At 45.0% G+C, this 21877-nt stretch overlaps 1 protein-coding gene across 1 annotated transcript in view; it reads left to right on the forward strand.

The window, feature by feature from the left end:
• LOC311145664 (integrin alpha-3-like) overlaps nt 1-21877 on the forward strand; it is a 54561-nt gene that overhangs the window by 27394 nt on the left and 5290 nt on the right. The window contains exons 2-20 of the mRNA XM_084181927.1: nt 2117-2244; nt 2558-2649; nt 2917-3160; nt 6976-7071; nt 7385-7616; nt 7844-8037; nt 9892-9980; nt 10438-10574; nt 10735-10812; nt 10964-11031; nt 11910-12046; nt 15843-15989; nt 16260-16363; nt 16551-16719; nt 17896-17979; nt 18113-18192; nt 18341-18418; nt 18557-18659; nt 18744-18920. Coding sequence (XP_084038053.1) covers nt 2117-2244; nt 2558-2649; nt 2917-3160; nt 6976-7071; nt 7385-7616; nt 7844-8037; nt 9892-9980; nt 10438-10574; nt 10735-10812; nt 10964-11031; nt 11910-12046; nt 15843-15989; nt 16260-16363; nt 16551-16719; nt 17896-17979; nt 18113-18192; nt 18341-18418; nt 18557-18659; nt 18744-18920 — 2437 coding nt within the window. The remainder of the gene's footprint in view (nt 1-2116; nt 2245-2557; nt 2650-2916; nt 3161-6975; nt 7072-7384; nt 7617-7843; nt 8038-9891; nt 9981-10437; nt 10575-10734; nt 10813-10963; nt 11032-11909; nt 12047-15842; nt 15990-16259; nt 16364-16550; nt 16720-17895; nt 17980-18112; nt 18193-18340; nt 18419-18556; nt 18660-18743; nt 18921-21877) is intronic.

Raw genomic sequence — 21877 nt, forward strand, 5'->3', positions numbered from 1 at the left:
TTGCGTGGAATTGCTTGATGTTTCTTTCTCCATTGTCCCCTCCACATCCCAAATACTTATGAATGAGACATGAGTTGGAGAGAGAGAGAAAGAGAGAAAGGAATTATGAATTAGAGGAGAAGAGACTGATTGACTTTGGTTGTTTGGATACCGTCGTGTCCTTGTATACCACAGCTCACTCACCCTTTACTTGACATCCTCATTTCCTCGTTCCTGCTCAGCCAAACCTGATTTAGAGTCACATGACACAACCCAACCCGGGTCCTGGGTGAGGGGAGGGGGGCAACCAAATTAAATTAGACCCCCCCCCCACAAACTGGATGAGACAGCTCAGAGGGACGGATGGCAGGAGAAAGGTGCCCTTCAGTTCAGCACTCCTCCCTGGTCCTCCCTCTCTTCCGTCTGTCATTGTCTGACTGCCGCCTCGCATTGCCCTCTCCCTCCGCGCCCCTCCTCCCCAGTCTCTCCTCTGTTTACTCGTTCTACCTCTCTCCAGTCTGACTTTTCTGTGTCTGACCTCTCCCCGACTCCTCCTCATCAGTACCCACCTCATTGCAGTGTGTACAGCATATCAACGAGAAAGAGAAAGCGAGCGAGATAGGGAAAAATCTGCACATCCTGGTTTGGCTGCATGCCTCTCTATTTCACAGGTGCAGTCATCTGTGTTACATCTATTATATTTTATTGAAGCAAGGGAGGACAGCTCAAATTGTTTGGTTATTACACCCTTTAATCCAAATACATACATTTGACTCTCTAAAGGAAACAAGACATTTTGAATTACTACTCTCTCTGCTACACAATGCCACATGTCTGTATGGTGAAAGACTTCTGATCAAGTAGCCAATTAGGTGCCAGTTATCAAGGGTCAGTGGATACGCATGGTTGACATGGTATCATCAGTGGTGCCCGGAGAAGTCGATATACTCCAATTTTTCTAACATTTTCCCAAACAGCCCGCCCGGCGAAGGATAGGCGCCCTCTGAGAAACAGTGACGTACTCTGAATGACCTAAAATGATTAATCCCATATTGGTCTTTCACAGTCAGGACAACCCAATATGTACTGCGCAAGTAGTCTAATAGTAGGCCTACTATTGAAATAGATAAATGAGGATGTCAACTGAGTCAGAAATTGAAAGGTTTCTGATTTTCCCCATTTCTTTTAGGTTTTAGCTTTCAAATTCACACCTTTTTAATTGAAAAAAAACAAAAAAAACATTGGATGTTCTAAGTCAACAACAATGCTTAAACCACATCAGGAGACCACTGTTGAGTCGTAGTTACCCTTTAATTCAAGTGTGGAGGCACTTAGCACTGTTATTTGGTTAGCAGTGTTTCTGTAGCGGCCATGGGATGGAGTTTGCAAAACAAATGGCCACTGGATTGATGCAAATAATCATGATCTCATTCTGCCCGGTAGACATAGGCTGCTTTAATATTTAATTGAGAAGGTTTTTGGGAAAGCCTTTCCATCTACCAGAAGACGGTTAGGCCTATCATTAGCATCTCTATATTTTTCCTGTTCCTTAATTGTTTGAAACCTGGATGTTTTACTACATATTATGAGGCATGTCTTACCTTGCTTTAAAGTAGCCTAGCCAAAATAAGACCATAGAAATGTTGAGGGAAATATTTTATAAACCTCATATGCGCTCTCCTGTTCTATAGGACTATTTTTCAAATCAACTTTATTTCATTGTTTAGCAGCCAACGGCATTATCCTAGTCATATTAGCAACCCACAATAGTTGTTGCATCTTTAGATCTCTTAACGCCGTGTGCACATTGCTGCGCTTAAAATGTGGAAAAATTATAGTTTATCAACATTTTAACCGAAACATTCTGATCTGTTAAATCAGCCTTATTAATTGATACTGCGTATACCTCGACTAAACTACTTGTGGGGATTAAGGAAGGAGTATATGCAATGCCCACTGAAAAAAGTGGGTATAAGGCGTATACCTGTGTATACCTGCCACTACACCACTGGGTATCATCTGATCTCCTGCAGACATGCGTGTGGGGCCTTATTGTCAGTGAGCTATAGACTATAGATGGCTAATCTATGGGTTGAAATGTAAACGCAGATTTGTTTTGTCTTGTTTGGATCCACAGACTCCTTGTTGGAGCGCCCAAGGAGAAGGCAGAGTCCGGCGTGAAGGCCAGTGAAACAGGAGATGTGTATACCTGCCCTGTAAATGTTGCCCAATCAGATTGCACCAGGATGAACCTGATTGGCTCAGGTAGGCATTGTGTTTTTGCACTTGTTGCTCAGAGTTTCTAATTCTGCTTTAAAAATGTAAGGAAATATTATAGAACATTTGGACTAAGAATAGATTACTGATTGCTCTACAAAAGGTACTATCCATGGAAAACATTAATATCGTCACAGAGGAAATGTTAATAACAAATCAACTGAAATAAGGGATGTGAAGAGGAACATAAGGAAGTAATTGGTTCTGGTTCCTAAAACAAATGCCTTATTGTTGTATTTTATGAAACCCAAAGCACAGTGATGATGAGTGTTGTGATATACTGTGACCTTCGACCTTTCAGACCCTGACCTCATTGAGGGTGAGGACAGAGTTGAGGATATGTGGCTGGGGGTGACTGTGGCCAGCCAGAGACAGCCAGGGGGGCGAATTCTGGTGAGTAACTTCTTGTCTGCTTATTAAAGCTTAATTGGTTCAAAAGGCCATCAGTCACTCTCCTCTCGTGACCCTCCAGACCAGCAAGTTGGATCTCCTTTCTGAGTTTACAGAACAGATTAGTGTAAATTACAGCAAAGAATGTTAAAATGCATTAAAGATTGATATGAATGATTCTCTCTCTCTCTCTCTCTCTCTCTCTCTCTCTCTCTCTCTCTCTCTCTCTCTCTCTCTCTCTCTCTCTCTCTCTCTCTCTCTCTCTCTCAGACCTGTGGCCATCGCTTTGTGAAGTTATACGGCGTATTGAAGCTGCGTCAGATGATTGGGAAGTGTTATATCCGTGGTAACGACCTGAACTATAATGAAACAGACATGCACTGGCAGAACCCTGATCAGGTGTGCAGCCACACTAAAGACATCACAGGCGAGGTCATGTGCAACATGGGCATCTCTGCTGCAATCACTGACACAGAGGTCATCGTGGGCGCCCCTGGCAGCTTTGAGTGGCAAGGTAGGCATAGATTTGTTTGAGACTGCAAAAAATACATCCCACAGGGACAATACAGTCAGTAAAGTTAAGTACAGTCATGACCGAAATTATTGGCACCCTTGATAAAGATGAGCAAAAAAGACTACTATATGAACGTATTTTATATTCATATATTTTTTCAGAGAAAATGATTTGTATCACAAAGATAGGGGTACAAAATTATTGGCACCCATGTTTTCAATACTCCGGCACCTTCCCCTTGCGAGGATAACGGCACTGAGCCTTTTTGTAAAATGTTTTATGAGATTGGAGAACACATTGGGAGGGATCTCAGGCCATTCCTCCATACAGAATCCTTCCAGATCATTAATATAATTAGTCTGCACTTATGTACTGCCCTCTTCCATTCAAACCACAGGTTTTCAATGGGGTTCAAGTCCGGAAATATGGATTTTGTGGTCAATTAACAATTTCTTTGTGGATTTTGATGTATGCTTGGGGTTATTGTCTTGCTGGAAGATCCACTTGTGCCCAAATAGCTCTATTTTCATTTAATATAACAAATGTAAAAACCTGGGGGCCATTCTTGCAAACATTAGAAAAAGTTTAAGAATCAGCCAATTAAAATCGTTGACGCAGTTGCATGTGATCAAAGGCTACATGTTAAGCCGATGTCAAACGAAGTAATCTGGACGCAATTTATGTTGCTTGCAACAAAGTTGCATCTGGGTTTCTCCGTGTGTCACCCCCCCAGACCTTTTTTTGTCCAGTTTCAACTGAAATTGTCCAACATGAACTGCACTATACAGCTAGCTGGCTTAGCTCGACGCTAGCTTGGTTAGCTAGCTAGCTTGATAAAACATGGTTTGCAAATGTAGCTAAATGTACAGCCAGCATTTTGTCTATATCGATGCTGTTACAATTACCAAACGTTTGGATAAACAAGTAATTTATGAAACCATGATCTGATGTATGACAGCATTGGATGTTGTATGCAATTTCAATTACGTTTGAATTGCTTCGTGTATCAGCAAAGTTGCTTAAAATGATGCCACTTGCAACTTGCATCTGCAACAGAAATTGCTTTAGCTGTCCCCATCACAAAAATCTGGTACAAAAAAAAGCCCTATGCTAATCTCACCAGATGGCTATGATTATATCCGGTTCAAATTTCGTATCAGCTAATTAAAATCATCTTCCTAGTTGGATGTGATACAACACTTTTCCATGAGAGCGTCCTTAACAGCACGCTGCACCATCTGCTAATTAAAGTTACTAAAACACGCATCAATTTTCAACTGGACGATTAGCTCACATTGTTGCAAGCCTGGATCCTGGTGATTATCGCCGTTTGCAGCAAGTTTGAGATATATTTTTTTCCCTTGAAATGTATATTAAAATTGATTGTGTTAGCATGTTGTGAAGAGAAGTGCAGCCAAAACCTTTTAAATGAAGATTACGAATACATTTAATGAGGAGCTTCTTGTTGGAGTTCCTTTTGCAGACCGACACATACTATAGTATAGGCTATATTACATAGACGTGTAGGCCTACACTTACATGTACAATGTTTTATATGCATTATTATTATCACCCGACCAGCCGAGAACAGTGAACAGAGAACAGTGAACAGTGCTTGAAGCAAAGGGGGCTCAAACCCACAGTGAATGAGCACTGTTGTTTTCGAGTGAACTGCTTTAGCAGTGTGTGCCACACAGTCATGCAATCTCCATAGACAAACATCAGCAGTAGAATGGCCTTACTGAAGAGCTCAGTGACTTTCAACGCGGCACTGTCATAAGATGCCACCTTTCCAACAAGTCAGTTCATCAACTTTTTGCCCTGCTAGAGCTGCCCCGATCAACTGTACGTGCTGTTATTGTGAAGTGGAAACGTCTAGGAGCAACAACGGCTCAGCCGCGAAGTGGTAGGCCACACGAGCTCACAGAACGGGACCACCGAGTGCTGAAGCGCGTAGCTCGTAAAAATGGACTGTCCTCAGTTGCAATGCTCACTACCGAGTTCCAAACTGCCTCTGGAAGCAATATCAGCACAATAACTGTTAGTCAGGAGCTTCATGAAATGGGTTTCCATGGCCTAGAAGCCGCACACAAGCCTAAGATCACCATGCGCAATGCCAAGCGTTGGCTGAAGTGGTATAAAGCTCGCCGCCATTGGACTCTGGAGCAGTGGAAACGCGTTCTCTGGAGTGATGAATCACGCTTCACCATCTGGCAGGACGAATCTGAGTTTGGCGGATGCCAGGAGAATGCTACCTGCCCGTATGCATAGTGCCAACTGTAAAGTTTGGTGGAGGAGGAATAATGGTTTGGGCTCGGCCCCTTAGTTCCAGTGAAGGGAAATCTTAACGCTACAGCATACAATGACATTCTAGAAGATTCTGTTCTTCCAACTTTGTGGCAACAGTTTGGGGAAGGCCCTTTCCTGTTTCAGCATGACAATGCCCCTGTGCACAAAGCAAGGTCCATACAGAAATGGTTTGTCGAGATCGGTGTGGAAGAACTTAACTGGCCTGCAAAGAGCCCTGACCTCAACCCCATCGAACACCTTTGGGATGAATTGGAATGCAGACTGCGAACCAGGCTTAATCGCCCGACATCAGTGTCCGACCTCACTAATGCTCTTGTGGCTGAATGGAAGCAAGTCCCTGCAGCAATGTTACAACATCTAGTGGAAAACCTTCCCAGAAGAGTGGAGGCTGTTATAGCAGCAAAGGGGGACCAACTCCATATTAATGCCCATGATTTTGGAATGAGATGTTCGACAAGCAGGTGTCCACATAGTTTTGGTCATGTAGTGTAGACTGACCAGGTGAAAGGGGGGGGGGGGGGGGGGGGGGGGGGGGGGGGGGGTTGCTACTCAATATTAGGAAGGTGTCCTTAATGTTTTGTACACTCGGTGTAGATGCGAAAGTGAGTCTTATGAATTGGTAACATTAGGAAGTACCCTAGTCATAGATGCGATGATCATGCAATATTGGTACGCTACACTTGAGACAGACCAAGTGAAGGGGAACAAAAGTAAACCTTGAATTTACAGGTTTGAATATATTCCTCTGGTGGCCAAGTTAACCTATTTTAAGAAATGCCATTGGTGTGTGGAGAAAAAGTTAAAGATCTTTGATAGGCTGATTCGAAATTTGTTACAATAAATAATCCTGGCCACCTGGTGAGGGTTAGCTTTGGGCTAAATGTACCAGGTTATGTGATGGAAACAGCTAACATGTAGCCTTTGATCACATGCAAATACGTCAATGATTTTAACTGGCTGATGCTTAAACTAAAACTTTAATTTTTTCTCATGTTCGCAAGTATGGACCCCTGGAGTTTGCTAAACTGCATTGGCACTTGGATTGGAACCGGTGCTATGGTCAGATGACATGAAAATAGAGCTCTTTGGCCACACACACCAGTGGTGTGTTTATCGTTGAAAGAAAGATGCATATACAGACCAGAACCCCAAACCTACTGTAAAATATGGTGATGGATCTTTGATGTTATGGGGTTATACTGGTCCTGGGGCCCTTGTTAAGGTCAACGGCATCATGACCTTTACCCAGTACCACATAACTGTTATCCAAAAACCTGGTTGCCTCTGCCAGGAGGCTGAAACTTGGCCGCAAGTGGATTATCCTGTATTATTTATTATACTTTATCAAGGGTGCCAATAATTTTGGTCATGACTGTATGTTAGCCTGGTCTGTGTGTGTGGTATAGTCAACACATATGGTCATTGTCATGCTAATTGTGCCCGTTTTTGTGGTTATTTCATATTTTGTTCCAAAATGTCAGTGTGTTGTTCTGCTTCTCTTTCAGGCAATGTTCATGTCTCCTGGATGAACCCAAAGGTCATCTATGACACCAAGAGAAGCAGCTTCCCCAACTTTAATAATCGACGGCACATTTACATAGGTACAATTTTGTCTTGCGTTACCCACGAAACTTCTATAAACAGATTTGAATTGAACCGGGTTTTTAAGTAAAGAGTGAAAATGTCGTGTGTGTTTTCTGTTGTCAGTTAACCTATGTTGTTAGTATGTCAGTATGTAGTAGTTAGGACAGAGTGGCTGCATGGCCAGATTTCCTAGATGCCTCTTCCCGATAGCTAAACAACCGTACCTTCTGCGCATGTGCATGATTCTCTACTTTACGAACAATTTCTTAAGATTAAGATCAGATCACGTAAGTTAGTAATAGGATGTTGTTTGTTGTTGTTGTGTCCCAGGCTACTCGGTGGCAGAGGGCCGAGGCCTCCTCAGCCAGGACCAGGACACAGTGGTGACAGGGGCTCCTAAGGATAACAAGGATGATGCCAAAGGCTCGGTCATTCTGACTGTGAAGAAGATGTCGGCTTCAGGGGACAGGGACCAGCTGAAACCCTACCTCACCCTGCGAGGCGAGCAGATGGGGTCCTACTTTGGGAACTCCCTAGCCGTGGCAGACCTCAACAATGATGGGTACAGTATGGATTGCAACTTCGTCTTACTTACTTACTTACTCCTCTTAATCCCCATGGGACATAAGTAACTTGTTTTAAATCATTGATATCGCTTATTTTGGAATTAATTTAGCTGCAATATCAATTCTTCCTGAATTGTCTTAATTGAAATATTATTGACCGAACCCTGTTAGTTACTAACCCTGTCAATGAAACCACACTTTCTTTGTTTGCACATTTTCGTAGTTGGAATGATCTGATCATTGGAGCCCCGTTCTATTTTGATCGGAAGAAGGAGCTTGGTGGAGCGGTGTACGTCTATATGAACGAGAACGGCTCCTTCCGGCAGCGCTCCAGCATCATACTCCGAGGCCCTAGAGACTCTGCGTTTGGAATGGCTGTGGCTGCCATTGGAGATGTCAATCAAGATGGCTTTCAAGGTAACATTTTTTATTTTATTTAATTTCTCACACTTATAAAGAAAATGAGGTTGAATCTGTTCCTTAAAAGTTATGTGGTGGTGGCTCCCTCTTGTGGTTTTAACAGGATCTTAAATGTAAAAAACGAAATTGAATTCCACTTATTAATAATGTCTGCAGACATACTGTACCTAGGATAGGAAGTAGTTAAAGGCCCAGTGCAGTCAAAAACGTGATTTATATATACTTCCACTCTATGAGATTGGAATAATACTGTGAAATTGTGAAAATTATGAAAATGCACTTTTAGTGTAGGAGCTGTTTGGAAAGACTGCCTGGAATTTCAGCCTGTTTTGGTGGGATGGAGTTTAGACCTGCCTGGTGACATCATCAGGCTGTAAATTTGTTAATAGACCATTATACCACAGCATTGTTGAATACTAGTTTCTGATTGCTTAGAAGGGCATTCTAGAATGGACATTAAAACCGGATAGCGGGACAGTTGGAAAAGATATCGGGAAAGTTGGAAAATATATCGGGACACCTTGCAATCATGACGCAAAATGTGTCTACACATGCAGACCGTACTTACTACAAAGTTACAGACAGCTAAACAAACAACCACACAAACCGAAATTGGATACATTGTAAACGCAGGCCCAACAAGGAAGAACTTAGCAAGCATTGATTTGTCTTTGCAGAAACATCTTTTTTTGGAGCATCTGATAACCTAACGTGGTGAGTGATGAACTTGAATTTCTCCGGTCCCTATGTTGCAGTCACGACGCAAGTGGGGCTATGCTGTCAAATCCTCCCACATGTTTCTAGTTTGACCAGCTGTTTTCAGCAACTGGTATTTTTTAATTTGGTTGTCATATTGGCAGGTTTGCTAGCAACTAACTATTTAGATCGTTTCTAGCCTAGTGTTTGATATGCAATGTGATCTTCCCGCAATGAACAGTATTAGGTGTCCTGACGAGAAGGCAAACTTTTCTAGCTATGCCAGGCAAAATCGGGCATCATCAGCTCAACGTTATGGATGTATCCAAATTAATGTCAATAGAAAACAGCTTAAACAAATGCAAATGCAGCTACTTTGCTGTTATTCTGGCTGCAGAGGTTGTGACTGTGTTAGCCATAGCTAGTTGGCTACAGTAGCTAGCAAGCAAGGGACAAGAACGTTGCCAGCGAGCATGGCAACAATGGAACATATAGAACAAACAACTGGGTCGCGGCCATAAATATCGAACTAATCGAATGAACCAAAAGATGATAGATTATGAATTCTCTTATAAAGATGAAAATATCAACACATTTTTTTTATTTCTACCGTTAAATGTGGGCTTTAGTATTGTTTTATTTGGCAACTGTGGTATAAGCGGGATAAACACCTCCGTTCTGTACATTATCTTGGAAAAATGTACTTCGCTGCGTCATCCATATTTCCAAGGTAAAGTACAGAACCTCTGCGTTTATCCCTTACTTAAGAAAGAGCATTCCAAACCTCAGTGCCAATAACAGCTAGTTTTCAGTTTTCCCCTCCCCACTCAGACCACACCTAGACAGTCCTAGCAAAATGAAAAACAATCACAGTAAGGTACTTAACTGTTACCCAGAAATGATTTGATATTGAGATGAAAACGGCTGCATTGGACCTTTAATCTCTCATAATGTCTATGACACTGGTATTGCAAATCTATCATGTGCCTTTCTGACATGAATCAAAGCTGTTTGAATGGGATTTTGAAAACATTTTACTCTCACTCAGTATTGGCTCAGTGCTGAGTGCTGACATTAAACAAGGCTTTTGGAGACCTTTGTTGGAGACACAAGGGCCTATAATCTCTTTCTCTTTCTCTCCCCCTCCCCTCCTAGATTTTGCGGTGGGTGCTCCGTTCCATGGAACAGGCAGGGTGTTAATCTGGACAGGCAGTGCTCAGGGCATCTCTCAGGAGCCCAGTCAGGTATGGAAACACACCCTTAGGCATAGGATCTAGGATCCTCCCTAACTCCTTTTTTTTTTTTTTTTTACCTTTATTTAACTAGGCAAGTCAGTTAAGAACAAATTCTTATTTACAATGACGGCCTACACCGGCCAAACCCGGACAACGCTGGGCCAATTGTGCGCCGCCCTATGGGACTCCCAATCACGGCCGGTTGTGATACAGCCTGGAATCGAACCAGGGGGTCTGTAGTGACGCCTCAAGCACTGAGATGCAGTGCCTTAGACCGCTGCGCCACTCGGGAGCCCAACTCCTAACCTTAGCCATAAGGGTATTAAATGTAAAACTGACGTCAGATCAGCATCTACGGGTAACTTCATCCTATGGGGCTCATGGTGAGGAGAGATGCAGAGCTGAACAGATGAGGAGCGATTTCTGTTACAACATCTGGTTGTTGTATTGACTTCCCTCTTCTCAGGTGATTGAGGGGGAGGATATAGCTGGAGGTGGGTTCAAGACGTTTGGCTACTCCATCAACGGAGGGCTGGATGTGGATGGGAACCGCTACCCCGACATGGTGGTCGGCTCACTGGACGACCGCGTAGCCTTACTGAGGTAGCTAATCACAATAAGGATCTGTTGTTGCATTTACATGTATATTGTGTTTTCGGCCATCTCAGTTCTCATCCCTCGACCAGACATATTGTTTAATGCACAGCAAACCTATTGTATCAACCATAAATCCATGATGTCATGTTATTATCTATTTTATCAGGGCTCGCCCAGTCATTCACCTCATCAAAACTCTTGAAGTGACGCCAGAGATTGTGGACCCTAAAGACTGCGACAACTGGTAAGATTTTGTTTTGTATACATTGATTTGGACATCATTCTCTTTTCAATGCTTGAGGATACTCAATGTTTCAGCAATAGTGATTAAACCCATCTTATGACCCTGAATAGGGAATCCCTGATCATTTGAGTATGTTTTTCTATGTTGGCAGTGTGGAGGTGGAGGTCTGTTTCTCCTACACACTGAGTACTGGGGACAAGGACTTCAGGAAGAACGTCAGTGAGTGTGGTTCTGTAACAACATTGTTCTTAGATGACCACTGCTCTAACACTAACACCGCTATTTTAGTCATTCAAGTGATCTTACGACAAGATTGCCAACATGTATGAATGTCATTTCCTAAGCTAATGGAATTCAATTCAGTCCATTCAATTCAATTTGGTTCAATTGATTTCAATTCAATAAAGTTTATTTCTCCCCAAGGTACAATTGTAAGCCAAGGATGCATCGCGTTAACATGAGTCCTAAATGGCCATGGTGACTGTTGGTTTCATTTGTGCCTAGCTATTAACTAATTGGTGAAAGTGATTGATTGGCAAGATGGTCCAGCCAATTAGCGCAGGTTGTTCATCAAAAGGGGGAGGGTGTAAATTAGCAAGACATTGGTGGAGTTCGCTTTGCATGGCCCCGTGCCCTGGGTGGGGCATTGGTCCTTAAGTGAAATCTCCACCCACCCGGGGAACCGGGCCATGCAAAACGAACTCCACCATTGTTACCCTTGAACCTATGAGCTTGTCAAGAAACACACGCATAACATCTCTAAAATTATATTTTTTATGACATCACTGGCTTGGTCCCCTTTCTTTTTTCGCCAAAATCATAAATCAAATGACAGATACCTAATAGTATTATCTAAATAAATCTTATGTCTGGCATACAATATGTATGCAACCACAACTGTTGGTTTCAAATGTACACAAAGCCTACTTGCGCTTATTGTTTTTATTGATTGAAGCCACATTTGTATTCAAACAATGGGGATAAAAGCTGCTAAATTAATGAATAAATGTCCAATTATAAATTCATTGAATTAGATTAAACAATTGTTGATATTCCCTGTAGTATGTATTCTAGCATTTTGTCCCATGTCCTCTCAGCTGTGAAGTACACTGTGGAAGCCGACCTGACTCGGCACAACCACCGGGTCCGTTTCCAAGACAACGGCCAGGACAGCTACACTGGCTTCTTGTCAATGCCATCTGCCAAATGCAAAACGCTGAGGCTCGGACTAGTGGTAAGGAACTGTCACTGACATAACCTATTGTGACCTTGGACTGGGTTTGGTTTTACATTCTACTCCTCCAGGGTCAAAGCCCTGTATGGTTACTAGTGTATATATTAGGGATACCATTAGCTGTTGCAAAGGCACCAACTACTCTTCCTGGGGTCCAAACACATTAAAGCACTTACATTACATATAAAACAAAAGATAAAACAGTACATCATATAACATTATTACATCACTACATATCTACAATGCAAAATGTACACTGCTCAAAAAAATTAAGGGAACACTTAAACAACACAATGTAACTCCAAGTCAATCACACTTCTGTGAAATCAAACTGTCCACTTAGGAAGCAACACTGATTGACAATACATTTCACATGCTGTTGTGCAAATGGAATAGACAACAGGTGGAAATTATACGCAATTAGCAAGACACCCCCAATAAAGGACTGGTTTTGCAGGTGGTGACCACAGACCACTTCTCAGTTCCTATGCTTCCTGGCTGATGTTTTGGTCACTTTTGAATGCTGGCGGTGCTTTCACTCTAGTGCAGGGACGGCTTGTTCAATAGGGCGATATGGGCGACGCACTGCCAAACGGGAAAAGGAAGGGATTTTTTTTCTAATCAATTATATCACGGCAACAGCAGTTATCAGTGTTCACGTCTGATCTGCCAGCCACTAAATGTCAAATCAGGCTAAAGTCGTGCTTCAAATGGCCCCGCCCGTTTTTGGGGCGATTTCAGTCAAGTTGAAAATCGCCCAGAAGTCTCTCATAGCCTGTCATGTAAAATCTATTTTTTTCACATTTCAAAGCTTTCAATACATTCTCTATGGGTGTCTGTGGGCTTGCACTTACGCGCTTTCGTCATACGTGACGTAACGTTGAACGTAACTAAGACAATGGCGGCTAGAAGCGTCTCTGTTGCGACCTGCAGTGCGGCGTTATTTTATGTTTTTAATTTGTAGACTTAGTTTACAAACATTCTGCCAACCATGGATTTCCAGTGGTTGGTTTTGGACTGATCTTGTTGATCGTGTACATACCCGCTACGAACGGACTAAATAATGAAAACGCTGCTGGCAGCTGAATCCCAATACAGCTGGGAGACTTGGCTGGATGAGTCCCGGACAGAGAAGTGGAGCCGGCCACCTTCACCCTGGTCAGAGCGGACCGCGATCCTGGTAAGAGAGCGACTCTGTACCCCGACATTGAACTGCTTTCTGTGTCATTGCGACCTTACTATCAATTCAATTCAATTTAAGGGCTTTATTGGCATGGGAAACGTGTGTTAACATTGCCAAAGCAAGGGAAGTAGATAGTAAACAAAAGTGAAATAAACAATAAATATTAACAGTAAACATTACACTCAGAAGTTTCAAAAGAATAAAGACATTTCAAATGTCATATTATGTATATATACAGTGTTGTTACAATGTGCAAATAGTTAAAGTACAAATGGGAAAATAAATAAACATAAATATGGGTTGTATTTACAATGGTGTTTGTTCTTCACTGGTTGCCGTTTTCTTGTGGCAACAGGTCACAAATCTTGCAGCTGTGATGGCACACTGTGGTTTTTCACCCAGTAGATAAGGGAGTTTATCAAAATTGGGTTTGTTTTCGAATTCTTTGTGGATCGCTGTAATCTGAGGGAAATATGTGTCTCTAATATGGTCATACATTTGGCAGGAGGTTAGGAAGTGCAGCTCAGTTTCCACCTCATTTTGTGGGCAGTGTGCACATAGCCTGTCTTCTCTTGAGAGCCAGGTCTGCCTACGGCGGCCTTTCTCAATAGCAAGGCTATGGTCACTGAGTCTGTACATAGTCAAAGCTTTCATTAAGTTTGGGTCAGTCACAGTGGTCAGGTATTCTGCCACTGTGTACTCTCTGTTTAGGGCCAAATAGCATTCTAGTTTGCTCTGTTTTTTTGTTTGTTCTTTCCAATGTGTCAAGTAATTCTCTTTTTGTTTTCTCATGATTTGGTTGGGTCTAATTGTGTTGTTGTTGTTGTTGTTGTTGTTGTCCTGGGGCTGTGTGGGGTCTGTTTGTGTTTGTGAACAGAGGCCCAGGACAAGCTTACTTAGGGGACTCTTCTCCAAGTTCATCTCTCTGTAGGTGATGGCTTTGTTATGGAAGGTTTGGGAATCGCTTCCTTTTAAGTGGTTACTATCTGCCCCGTGAGTTCCCCCAATTGTTTGTTACCGTTGTGTACTGTTGATAATCACAAGTTTACTGGAGAACTGAGACCAAGTAGAGACTTTGGACAGGGTGGATATGGTATAATAAAGGCAGTTTATTCAGAGGTAAAGATATCTGGAATCGCGTGCACGGACTCGTGCACGTGTGTAGGTCACCTAAATCATCAGAAAAATTGCCCCTCCTGAGAATTTTTTCAGGAGCCGCCACTGCTCTAGTGGTAGCATGAGACGGAGTCTACAACCCACACAAGTGGCTCAAGTAGTGCAGCTCATCCAGGATGGCACATCAATGCGAGCTGTGGCAAGAAGGTTTGCTGTGTCTGTCAGCGTAGTGTCCAGAGCATGGAGGCGCTACCAGGAGACAGGCCAGTACATCAGGAGACGTGGAGGAGGCCGTAGGAGGGCAACAACCCAGCAGCAGGACTGCTACCTCCGCCTTTGTGCAAGGAGGAGCAGGAGGAGCACTGCCAGAGCCCTGCAAAATGACCTCCAGCAGGCCACAAATGTGCATGTGTCTGCTCAAACGGTCAGAAACAGACTCCATGAGGGTGGTATGAGGGCCCGAAGTCCACAGTTGGGGGTTGTGCTTACAGCCCAACACCGTGCAGGACGTTTGGCATTTGCCAGAGAACACCAAGATTGGCAAATTCGCCACTGGCGCCCTGTGCTCTTCACAGATGAAAGCAGGTTCACACTGAGCACATGTGACAGACGTGACAGAGTCTGGAGACGCCGTGGAGAACGTTCTGCTGCCTGCAACATCCTCCAGCATGATCGGTTTGGCAGTGGGTCAGTCATGGTGTGGTGTGGCATTTCTTTGGGGGGCCGCACAGCCCTCCATGTGCTCGCCAGAGGTAGCCTGACTGCCATTAGGTACCGAGATGAGATCCTCAGACCCCTTGTGAGACCATATGCTGGTGCGGTTGGCCCTGGGTTCCTCCTAATGCAAGTCAATGCTAGACCTCATGTGGCTGGAGTGTGTCAGCAGTTCCTGCAAGAGGAAGGCATTGATGCTATGGACTGGCCCGCCCGTTCCCCAGACCTGATTCCAATTGAGCACATCTGGGACATCATGTCTCGCTCCATCCACCAACGCCATGTTGCACCACAGACTGTCCAGGAGTTTGCGGATGCTTTAGTCCAGGTCTGGGAGGAGATCCCTCAGGAGACCATCCGCCACCTCATCAGGAGCATGCCCAGGCGTTGTAGGGAGGTCATACATGCTCGTGGAGGCCACACACACTACTGAGCCTCATTTTGACTTGTTTTAAGGACATTACATCAAAGTTGGATCAGCCTGTAGTGTGGTTTTCCACTTTAATTTTGAGGGTGACTCCAAATCCAGACCTCCATGGGTTGATAAATTTGATTTCCATTGAACATTCAACGATGTAAAGAAAAAAGTATTTAATACGATTATTTCATTCATTCAGATCTAGGATGTGTTATTTTAGTGTTCCCTTAATTTTTTTGAGCAGTGTATAATACCACCATACAACAATATTACAATGTAGGTGTGTGTAAAATGCGTATGCTAGCACTTGTGTGCGTATTACCCTAACCATGTTTTCTAACCATGTCTCGCTGTCTGTCCTGTAGAGTCCCATTCGAGACAAGGTGGAGCCCGTAGTCTTCTCCCTAAACGTGTCTCTCCATGAGGGGCATCCCAAAGCCCGGCAGTCCCTGCAGAGCCTGGATGCCTTCCCTGTGCTAAGTGAGGGAAAGGCCAGCCATGTCAAAAAGGAGGTTAGACCTAATGTTTACTGAGTTAATGATTGATAACAAGGTGTGACTACTCATAATACTGTTTTGAAAGTTCCCCTTGACACAGAATCTCCACTTCACTATTTGTGTGTGTGAGTCTTCAGTTACTGCCCACGCTTTGTACACTGGGGTTTGTTGATAGTGTGCAGGATGAAAATAATATTAGCTCTGTAGAGAATAAGTATACTTGCTTTTAACTTCTCTCTCTCCCTCCCCTCTTACTATATCCCCCTCCCTCCCTCCCTCCCACAGATTCACTTCCAGAAGGCCTGTGGCCTGGACAATAAGTGCCAGAGTAACCTGCAGATGAAGGCAGAGTTTGCCAAAACCAATGAAGAGCAGACACCTTTCCCCAGGTACAGTCATCAGAGGTCAGGGATCAAAGGTCATGACTAGAGGTATAGGAGGGATAGTTCAAAGTGTCATCAGCTATATGATTGGTGGCTTGAGAGGAACGTAAACCATAGAGGTTGACATTGAATAATGCAAGTTGTTGTGACCAAGACATCAAATCCTGTGTTTGTTGTGAATCTCCCTGTACAGCCATGACGGTCACCAGATCCTCCAGTACAGCGCCAGTGTCAAGAAGGTCCTGTTGGTCGTGGATGTGACCAACTTCCAGTCGCCAGGGCAACCGGCGGAGGACGCTCACAACGCCATGCTCAATGTCACCATTCCCCCGTCGCTGATCTACTCTGGCGTTCGCTCAAAGGTAAGCCTGCTATGCTGTGCTACTCTGGTGTCTCCCTGTGGTGTAATAGGGTGAAATTGCCCCTAGACGCTGATCTTGGGTCAGTTTAGCATATCCTCTATTAATGGTTAAGGTTAGGATTGAGGGTGGGGAAACTGATCCTAGAGCTGTACCTAGGGGAAACTTAACCCCGAAGCCTCTATTGTGGTGTGTAACAGAGATAATTACATTTACATCATTTAGCAGACACTCTTATCCAGAGCGACTTACAAATTGGGGCATTCAACTTATGATAGCCAGTGGGACAACCTAGTTTTTTTCTTTTTCTTTCTTTTATGGGGGGGTGGGGGAGGGAGGGGTAGAAGGATTACTTTTATACTATTCCAGGTATTCCTTAAAGAGGTAGGGTTTCAAGTGTCTCCGGAAGGTGGTCAGTGACTCCGCTGTCCTGGTGTCGTGGGGGAGCTTGTTCCACCATTGGGGTGCCAGAGCAGCGACTAGTTTTGACTGGGCTGAGCGCGAACTGTGCTTCCAGGCCAGATGTGGATGAACGTAGTGCCCTTGTTTGGGTGTAGGGTCTGATCAGAGCCTGAAGGTAAGGAGGTGCCGTTCCCCTCACAGCTCCGTAGGCAAGCACCATGGTCTTGTAGTAGATGCAAGCCTCAACTGGAAGCCAGTGGAGTGTGAGCGGGGTGACATGAGAGAACTTGGGAAGGTTGAACACCAGACGGGCTGCAGCGTTCTGGATAAATTGTAGGGGTTTAATGGCACAGGCAGGGAGCCCAGCCAACAGCGAGTTGCAGTAATCCAGACGGGAGATGACAAGTGCCTGGATTAGGACCTGTGCTGCTTCCTGTGTAAGGCAGGGTCGTACTCTGCAAATGTTTTAGAGCATGAACCTGCAGGATCGGGTCACCGCTTTGATGTTAGCGGAGAACGACAGGGTGTTGTCCAGAGTCACGCCAAGGTTCTTTGCACTCTGGGAGGAGCTAGAAGGCTAACAGGACTTCTATCACTCCCATTGTTTTGCACGCGACAATGCTAATGCTAAGCTATGGGTAAGTAAACAAACACATATTTCTGGTTCCTGACTCTGATTGGTGATTTTTAGATACGATTACTTGCTTGTTGTCCCAAAAATGACTAGTTCCTCTTCAGCTTCTCTCTCCTCATGAAATGGTTGCCTATGTTCCACAGAGCAACAACCCAGTCATTGAGTGTTCAGCAGAGGACATGGTTCTACTGTGTGAGCTGGGGAACCCTTTCACCAGCAACCAGAGGGTAGGTTCTAGTTAAACTGGTACTGTCCACTACTTCTATTGGACCACAGTGGATAGAATACAAGCTGGATGCGAGCATGGTACCATATATAGGGTTTTAAATGTGGATTTCTACCACCCCTTCTCTTTTCCAGGCTCAGGTCCTGATCACCTTTGAGACGTCTAAGATCAATCTGGACACCAGAGAGATCCGGTCTACACTGCAGCTCTCCACGTAAATGGCCCTCTCTTCTATGTACACTACCTACTGTCATTACCTACATACATCATCCCTCATCACAGCATTGCTTCTGGAGTGGGTCAATACCCAACTACAATAATCTGTGACATTGAATTGCTTCTCTACCTTTGTCCTCTCTCAGATTGAGTAAACAGAGCAATCTACAACCGCTGCCTCTTCTCATGGTGGTGGAGTATACACTAAAGACGTCTTTTGAACTGTAAGTTATTGGTTTCTAGTCATTTTAAGGGTATGTTTTGATTATAGGCATTAGGTAGCACCATACTTCATGTGGGAAAAGGGTCAATTGTTTACCTTGTCACATGGATCTGATTCAGTGTTACTGCCTCTCTTCTAGTGCCCAGTACACAGGTCACACTCACTTCAGTGGGGAGGTCATGGGAGAATCGGGCATGAAGACTGCCAGCGACGTCGGAAGTCCTGTGGAGTTCACATTTAAGGTAAAAAATAGTTTGTTTAAACTTAGAAATCAATCCTTGCTAGCGTCTCTGAAGATCCTAATAAACATCTTCCTCTCCTCATAGGTGAATGTTCTTGGGAAGCCACTGGGTAACCTTGGAAACCTGGAGGTGGAGTTTGATTGGCCCTGGGAGGTAGCCAATGGCAAGTGGCTGCTGTACCTGATGGAGATCCAGACCAAAGGGACGTCAGACTCTCACTGTGTGCCTCCTGGAGACATCGTCAACCCACTCAACCTCACGGTAAACCTGTTGGAGTATTATCAGGGCTATTTCAGTTGGGTTTTGTTTATTCAGAATCCCAGTAGCTGCTATATTAGCGTCCATGTGTAAGGGATCGGGGGTTGGCTGGGTCTAGACAGAGTCTGACACTTCCCCGATCTACAGAGAGGGGGAGTCATCAGACTCGATCTGGTTCACCTGAGTTCTGAGCACACCTGTCCGTAATTAGGGTAGGATATAAGGTGTGCTCAGAAGTTCAGTCGGTGCGAGGTATTGTTCCATTGTGACTTGCTAAGCGTTTTGTTCCGAGAGAGAGAGAGAGAGAGAGAGAGAGAGAGAGAGTTTGTTGTTTTTGATTACCCGTGTATCCGACCTGTGCCTTGTTGTTTGACTCCCCGTATTGCTTAATCCTCTGCTTGTCTACCCCAGTGATTACCGTTCTCTGATCCTGTGCCTGTGCCCTCGACTACGACTAAGCCCGCTCCCTTGGTACCTCTGCCTGTCTATGCCTGGCCCGGTTTTGACCACAGCCCGCCCGACCACGATTAAGCTATTCCCTTGTCTGTCCTCTAATAAAGCATCGCTATTCTGCGATTGGATCTTACCACTCTGTCCGAGTATTCATTACAGAATACCTCGCCCTTACCATGGATCCAGCGGAATTACAGAGGCGATGGGAGATACAGGAGAAACGGATGGATGAACTCCTGCAGCTACTCAACGCTGGTGCGGCTGAGGGCACCACCCCGAGCACGGTCAGTCCTCGTCCTACACCTCCGATTTCTCTACCGACAAGGTACGACGGGGAACCTGGCAAATCTCAGGGGTTTCTACTCCAGACGTCCCTGTATATGTCGTATAATCGTACGATGTTTCCCGATGACCGTAGCAGGGTGGATTTCATGATTTCTCTGCTAACGGGAAGAGCACTGGATTGGGCTACTGCGCTTTGGGCAGCTGAGGTCCCCGAGTTGAATGCGGAAGTTCAGTTCAAGAGACTGTTCCAAGAGGTGTTCGACCACCCAGTATCTGGGCGTAGTGTGGGAGACCAACTATGCGAACTTCAGCAGGGCCGTCGCACAGTAGCCGACTACGCTTTGGAGTTCCGTACGATAGCAGCCGGTAGCGGATGGAGCGAGACTGCTTTGCTCACCGTTTTCCGAAGAGGGCTGCGCAAAGACGTACAGACTGAGTTGGCTTGTCGAGGAGATATCACTGCGCTACATGATTTTATCAAAATAGCCATCTCTATTGATAATCTGATAGTGCAACACAAGGTTTCCACAGTCCGGGAGCCCTCGATCACTGGTCCTAAGGAATCTGAGGAGGAACCTATGCAACTGGGACGGTCACCTCTACAAGGGTCGGTGAGACAACAACGTCGGCAAGACGGACTATGCCTGTATTGTGGTCAGTCGGGTCATTTCGTTCGTCAATGTCCGGTACGACCAAACCGTACCCCAGGATATCGCCTCGGAACTGCCAAACCGGTGAGTGAGACTCCAGTTTTGAACATTACATCCAAACAAATGTATGTCCCAGTCACCTTATCTGTCGGAGAGAAAGTGCGCAGGTTGGAAGGACTTATTGATTCCGGAGCGGCTACCAGCTTTCTGGATATGGGTCTTGCTGAGGAGTTGGGAGTTCAACTTATCCCAATTCAACCTCCCCTGCGAGTCAACGCGCTAGACGGTGAGCCCATGGGCACTGGGTTCATTACGCACCGTACCGAGGAAATCAAATTACAAGTGGGCTCCCTGCACCATGAGAACATCATTCTGTTCGTCATCTCCGCTCCACGGGAGCCGCTAGTCCTCGGCCACCCCTGGCTCGTTACCCATGATCCGGTCATCTCCTGGAGATCTGGCGATATCACGGCCTGGAGTGAGGTATGTAGGGCAGAGTGCCTCATTTTACCTTGCAAAACGTCTACTGTGGAGGATGCGAAGGGTGCGGTGTCTACTGTTGTTCCGACAGAGTACCAGGATTACGCGCAGGTGTTCTCCAAGGAGAGGGCTACCGTGTTACCACCGCATCGGGCCTGGGATTGTGCAATTGATCTGCTATCCGGGGCTACACCTCCTCGCGGACGAATCTACCCTTTGTCACAGCCGGAACGAGAATCAATGAGCAAGTATATTGATGAGGCACTACAGCAAGGGGCCATTCGCCCATCTACGTCTCCCGCCGCATCCAGTTTTTTCTTTGTTAAGAAAAAGGATGGCGGACTGCGTCCTTGTATAGACTATCGAGGTTTGAACGATATTACCGTTAAAAATCGTTACCCCCTTCCTTTGATTCCAGCAGCCCTCGAGCAGGTGGGGCAGGCATCCATCTACAGTAAACTGGACCTCAGGAGTGCGTACAATCTGGTGCGCATTAGAGAAGGGGACGAATGGAAGACCGCCTTCATCACCCATTGAGGACATTATGAATATTGTGTCATGCCCTATGGACTTACTAACGCGCCCTCTGTGTTCCAGGCGTTCATGAATGACATTTTCAGGGACTTGATTGATCGCTTTGTCATAGTGTACATTGATGACATCCTAATCTACTCTAACTCGCTGCGTGAACATGTGTCCCATGTACGACAGGTTCTGGACCGAATCCGACAACACTCTCTGTTCGTGAAGGCCGAAAAGAGTGAATTCCATGTCACGACGATTTCCTTCCTTGGGGCCATACTCACTCCCGACGGGGTAAAACTGGATGAATCCAAGGTGCAAGCTGTACGAGACTGGCCTCAACCCCAGACGGTGAAAGAGCTCCAGAGATTCTTAGGGTTTGCCAATTACTATAGACGGTTCGTGCGTAATTTCAGCACAACCGCAGCTCCCCTGTCGGCGATGACCAGCTACAAGGGTCGTGGTCTGAAATGGACGGAGGGGGCAGTGCGGGCTTTTGAGACATTGAAACAACGATTTACCACCGCTCCCATTTTATGTCAGCCGGATCCTACCTTGCCGTTCATCGTG

This window comes from Coregonus lavaretus, assembly GCF_964263955.1.
Source record: "Coregonus lavaretus genome assembly, chromosome: 2".
NCBI classification, from domain to species: Eukaryota; Metazoa; Chordata; class Actinopteri; order Salmoniformes; family Salmonidae; genus Coregonus; species Coregonus lavaretus.